The 5,330-nt window shown below is 32.7% G+C and overlaps 1 protein-coding gene across 1 annotated transcript; it reads right to left on the reverse strand.

Annotated features, from left to right (window-relative positions):
• Window positions 1–459: 459 nt before the first annotated feature.
• Window positions 460–1,060, reverse strand: BDB00DRAFT_773316 (uncharacterized protein; the record flags this gene model as incomplete). Its single annotated transcript, XM_053120090.1, has 2 exons — window positions 460–721; window positions 849–1,060. 2 exons carry the CDS (start codon window positions 1,058–1,060, stop codon window positions 460–462), a joined length of 474 nt encoding a protein of 157 aa, XP_052974277.1.
• Window positions 1,061–5,330: the final 4,270 nt, after the last annotated feature.

Genomic DNA, 5,330 nt, shown 5'->3' on the forward strand with positions numbered 1-5,330 from the left:
TTCCTCTGTTAGTCGACCTTTCCAGCATGAATCTGTTGGATCGAGAATAAAAGAATGAACGAGGCTACAGATACGATGATATGAAAGTTAGTCATAGTAAATATACATGTGCAAATACATATATAACTCACTGTTCAAATTCATATTCGGTTCCAAATTCATACATGGAAAACAATCTTGTTTGCATTAAATGACCAAATTTCAGCTATTCATTTTATTTTCAAATAAATCCATATAATTATCAATAATTGCTGTATCATCAAGATCTTCTTGCCAAATCCATTCATTATGTGAATCATCATAATCTTTCTATTTAACATAATATTTCATTCGTTTTTTAAATTTTCTATGTTTTATAATTCTTCCAACTTCAAAACTATCATCATCTGTATAATTATCATTTTCTATATCCATATTAATTATTGGTAATTCATTGCTATGATTATCATCAAAGTAGTTTCAAATAAATGCATCTTGTTGATTAGTCATATCTGTAATTCTTAATATATCAAATTCATATATAATGCTATTTATATTATTATTTCTATTAGGATTAGGATAATCAAAGTTTTCATTAACCCATAACAGATGATTTGGTTTATTAGGTATATTATATAACTGACAAAACTTTTGAATATTTAATAATAGAAGTGATAATTTTATTTGTACATTATATATTTTAAATCTGTAAACTTTTATAGTACTTTCATTATTATTAAACCTTTTGAATTTATTGCTAAGAAATCTAAGACATGATTCTATTTTACTTCTAAAACTTCCAAAAGTTTCATTGTATAGTAATTCATTATCATTTAAGTCTATATTTTTACTTTTTCTAATAGGAAAACATAAAATTATTAAGATTTATTTTATCATTTCCTTTTCTATCGCAATTATCTATAGATTTTTTAATATAGTAGTAGTAACCACCATCAAATGCTATGCAATCATTTTCATTTAATTTATTTTCCAACTTCATATCTAAAAACATTTGCCCATCATTATAATTTCTGCATGGTTTACTATTAGATACATTAACTGCAAATTCATTTATTAACATTTAATTGTTCAATTCCCAAAATCATATATAACTTGTGTTTGTAAACCTGAATTTTTGAATTTATATGAATAAAAATTTCTTTTCTTTATATCTTTATCGTTACAATCTATACGACTATCATGACCATCTATAAATAAAGTCATATTTTTAAAGCCTATAGGATTAAGCTTTTCTGCATTTAATATTCTCAAAGTAGTGGATGAAAACATATTTTCTAATAATTCAGTTATAATTCTATTTAAAATCATTAAATGACTTTATAGAAAATTCATTTTTATCATAATTCTTTATACTGATAGTTTCTATGCTTATCTTTTTATTATTAAAGAAATTCAATTTTTATGTAAAAAGTAAAATTATTGCTCATGTCATGTCATATGATGAATTAAAAAGTCTTGGCAAAAAGTGTTGAAGATGAAAATAAAAAATAAAATACAATGTATACTTATAAAATAATTGTTCATTTTTTGCTGTATGTTTTAGCATTTAATATATTATAGTGTTTTGAAAAATTTAAATATTCTCAATTCATTATATGTTTAATAAAATTTTTAAATTTATTTATAAATAAATGTTCTCCCATGATATCTTCGAGATAGATATCACTACTATTATCGTCTTTTCGTAATGGCCATTTGTCTTCGTTTTTCATTGCTTCGAATTTTTTTTGATACTGCTCTCTGTTTTCAGCACTCAAAGGACATGAGTCTGTCTTCGAGCTTTCAGCTGTAGAGAGGGATCTCTTGCTTGTAGTTGTTGGTGTTGCTGATAATGACACAATATTATTTGTTGTAGACGAGGCTCTGCTACTTCTTACGTTTGCAGATTGGATCTCTGGTTCCACTCCATTTTGCTTCTATAAATCAAAAGTTAGAAATATCAAAGGCTTAATGTTATACGATATACATAGCGTAGATAGTTAGATACAATACTTTGAGAACATGTTGTAAAATATCATTCCAATTGGGTTGCTTCTTCGAAAATTTCTATTTATGTATAAAATAGCAGTGTTAGATATTATCTGTGTTGGTGAACGCTTGTACTTGATACACATAGTAAAGTACTTTATGCACCTTTAAATTATAACTATGAATTGCGGTTATGAATCGTTGTTTCCATGTTTGTACAACTGCGTTTGGGTTCGGCATATCAATAAATTTTTTTTGTCATGGTTATATAAACCAGCAAGACTTGGGATTCCTTCTTCATTTTCAAGGTATTCCTTGATCACTAAATAATTTGTAATATGGTTGGTTCTGGGTTATCAATCCCTTTAACATGATTCTAGTTTATACAATATATATTACTACGTTTTGTGATTTCTTCATTATCGCTTGGAGGTGCTGTGGCTGCGGAATCTGACATTTTGTGGAAGGAAGTTAACGCTGTTATGCTTCGGCAACCGTTGCTGGGTTACAGCAAAAATAATTATGATGTAATAAATTGTGACGTAATCAATGGTGATAAATAACGACTTCGTTAAACACCCGAAAAACTTTTGGTGCATTTCTTCTATCAATGTATTTCTTATGAGGGTTTATCAGGGTAACAACCCAGCCCAAGTAATGTACGTGGAATAACTAGTATCGGGTTGTCTTTACTAGTCCCTCAGCGTGCATTGCGTTATCTTTTGTCTATTTGTTTCTTATGAGGGTTTATCAGGGTAACAACCCAGCCCAAGTGATGTACGTGGAATAACTAGTATCGGGTTGTCTTTACTAGTCCCTCAGCGTGCATTGCGTTATTTTTCTTATGAGTCTATTCACAAGTCGATAATAGGGGTCGCAATTAGACGGGTCAGGTTGGGTCAAGGGTCTGACCCATTGACCTGTGGGTCAAGAAAACACTGACCCGACCCGACCCGTTCAACCCGACGGGTCAAAACTCGGGTTGATGGGTCAAGACTAATTTCAATGTAGTGATGAAGGAAGTGTCGATCAGCCTGAACTTGAGTGCTGGAAGTGCAAAACTCCATATATATATAGCTCTCTTAGATGATGGCACGCAAATTCCTAGCAGTGCTAGCAACATCTACGTTTTGAGTGATTATTCTTAAAGGTAAAGGGTTCTGTGCCATCACAAAAGAAATTGCTTGGGCTCACATGCTTTAAAGAAAGCATAATATTTAAAGTGTGGTTGAAAATCGACTTCCCTATATGCCCCTTATCCTTTTCCCTTTTCCCTTTTCTTTTCACTTCTATCTTCTTCCTTCGATTTTCTTTTCTCAATTCCTTTTCTGTCTTTTGTTAAATCGCGTCTCTTACTGCCACCCTCTATTGTATATTCTCATTGCACTATTGCTATGTACTCTTTACTCCTATCATATATATTGCTTATAGCTTACTTATCCCATACTGTTGAATATAAAGTATAATCCCACAATAAAAAGAATTAAGTACGTTTTATGCTATAGTTCTATAGCAGACATATTGACAACTAATGATGATGTTTCCCAACAAGAAGATTGACTACTTCAATATAAGTACCTCATACATATTATATGTATACACGGGTCACGACGGGTCAACGGGTCGGGTCAAGGGTTGGACGGGTCGACCTGCGGGTCAGAAAAGCATCAACCCGACCCGTTGACCCGTCCTCAACCTGCGGGTTGGTTTTGACCCGCGGGTCAGATTGCGACCCCTAATTGGTAATAATGTTGACATTTTTCGATTTTGAACAGGCACCAAAAAGAACAGATTTGAATTTCTTTGATAACCGCCTAATATCCACATATGTTTTCTGTATCGTTTATGCTTTGCAGTAGTAATTTTTGTTTTGTCAAAACAGCATTCGTCGATTTCAACAATTTCATCTTGTCCACCAATTACATTTTTCCATAACTCTTGATTGTTAAGGATCCATGTTTTTATCGCAAAGCGTATTTTTGAATGAGAAGTGCTACGCGTACGAGTTTTTCTGAGCGGGTTTTTAAAGTGGTTGTGTTGTGAAACCTTGTATAGCCAATCCAATTGCCGGTCTTACACGTACGAGTTTTTTGCTAAAGGAACTGAACAGCATATGCGTACGAGTTTTTGTCTATCCATCAATCTTCCGTTTTTTTGAATGGCCTTGTCAAAATAAATAGCTATTGTCATACTTCTTGATGTACAAACTGCTCATTAGATGGGCGCAATGGATTTATTTACGCTGTTCTTTTCGAGATCTTACACGTCTGTTCTGCCACCATACAGTAATGGCATATATAAGTTTGCATTCGCTTCTTTTCTTTAAGTTCTTGGCCTTTTCCCCAATATTTGATGCCACACCAAGCGATATCAGGATTCTAATCAATCAAGCAATTCACTTGTTCATGTGGAGGAGTTTTCTACCGAGTCCATATAGTTAGCAATCATTTATAAAAAAAGAACTTTGGGCAGCGCTCTTTTACGCGTACGAGTTTTTTTCTATAGTGGTTCCACGCGTAAAACAGCCCTTTAACATAAGCTACTGTGATAAGAAGTCAGTGTTTATGTATAAAAAGGTAAAATCCAAGAGAAAATATAAGAGAATTAAAACGCTAATTCATGTGAGAGTAAATATAAGGTGGATAACAGTAATTGTGTCTGACAGAGAAAAATAGAAATGAAATGGAGGAGAGATAAACAAATGGGTTGTTACAACAAGAAAAAATCGGAAAAAAGGTAATGAAAGCTGTCAGATACTATTTATACGTTTCTGGAAATACATTGGAACCAAACTGTGCACTTTTCCACATGCGAAGTCGTGCATAAGATGTGAGATCTTCAACACCTTCTATCTGCATTAGATCCCATTCATTTAAATTTTTGCTCCTTCTACCTTCTTCCAGATCTTCAGCTATAAGTAAAATGGCTGTTTCCGGTGCAAGGATCATTTGGACGTAAGATATGTATGTAAGGCGCAATCTTTCAATGTTGTAGTCTTGGTCTTGTTATGAAGTAGGGAGCCAGTACTTATCCTCACTATTATTTCTACTTAATATGTTAGATCATAGTCTTTTTACATTTGAAACGCATATAGTACTCGAAATTACAGTGAGCAAGTTTCCTATGAAACTTCCACTTCCTATGGAGCTGTTTGAACGGTCTTCAGATTAACAAATAACTCACTGCAAGCAGACTTAAGAAAACTCATACGCGTTAGCAGATAGCTGTCAAAATTTACCCCAGCTAGTTATAATTTACATAGAAAAAACTCGTACGTGTAAGCAGACAACTGTCAAAATTTGTCCCCGCTACTTATGATTTACGTGGAACCAGGTTCAAAAAAATCCATACGCGTAAAAGAG

Source organism: Zychaea mexicana (genome assembly GCF_025766255.1).
Source record: "Zychaea mexicana strain RSA 1403 chromosome Unknown BDB00scaffold_119, whole genome shotgun sequence".
Lineage (NCBI taxonomy): Eukaryota > Fungi > Mucoromycota > Mucoromycetes > Mucorales > Lichtheimiaceae > Zychaea > Zychaea mexicana.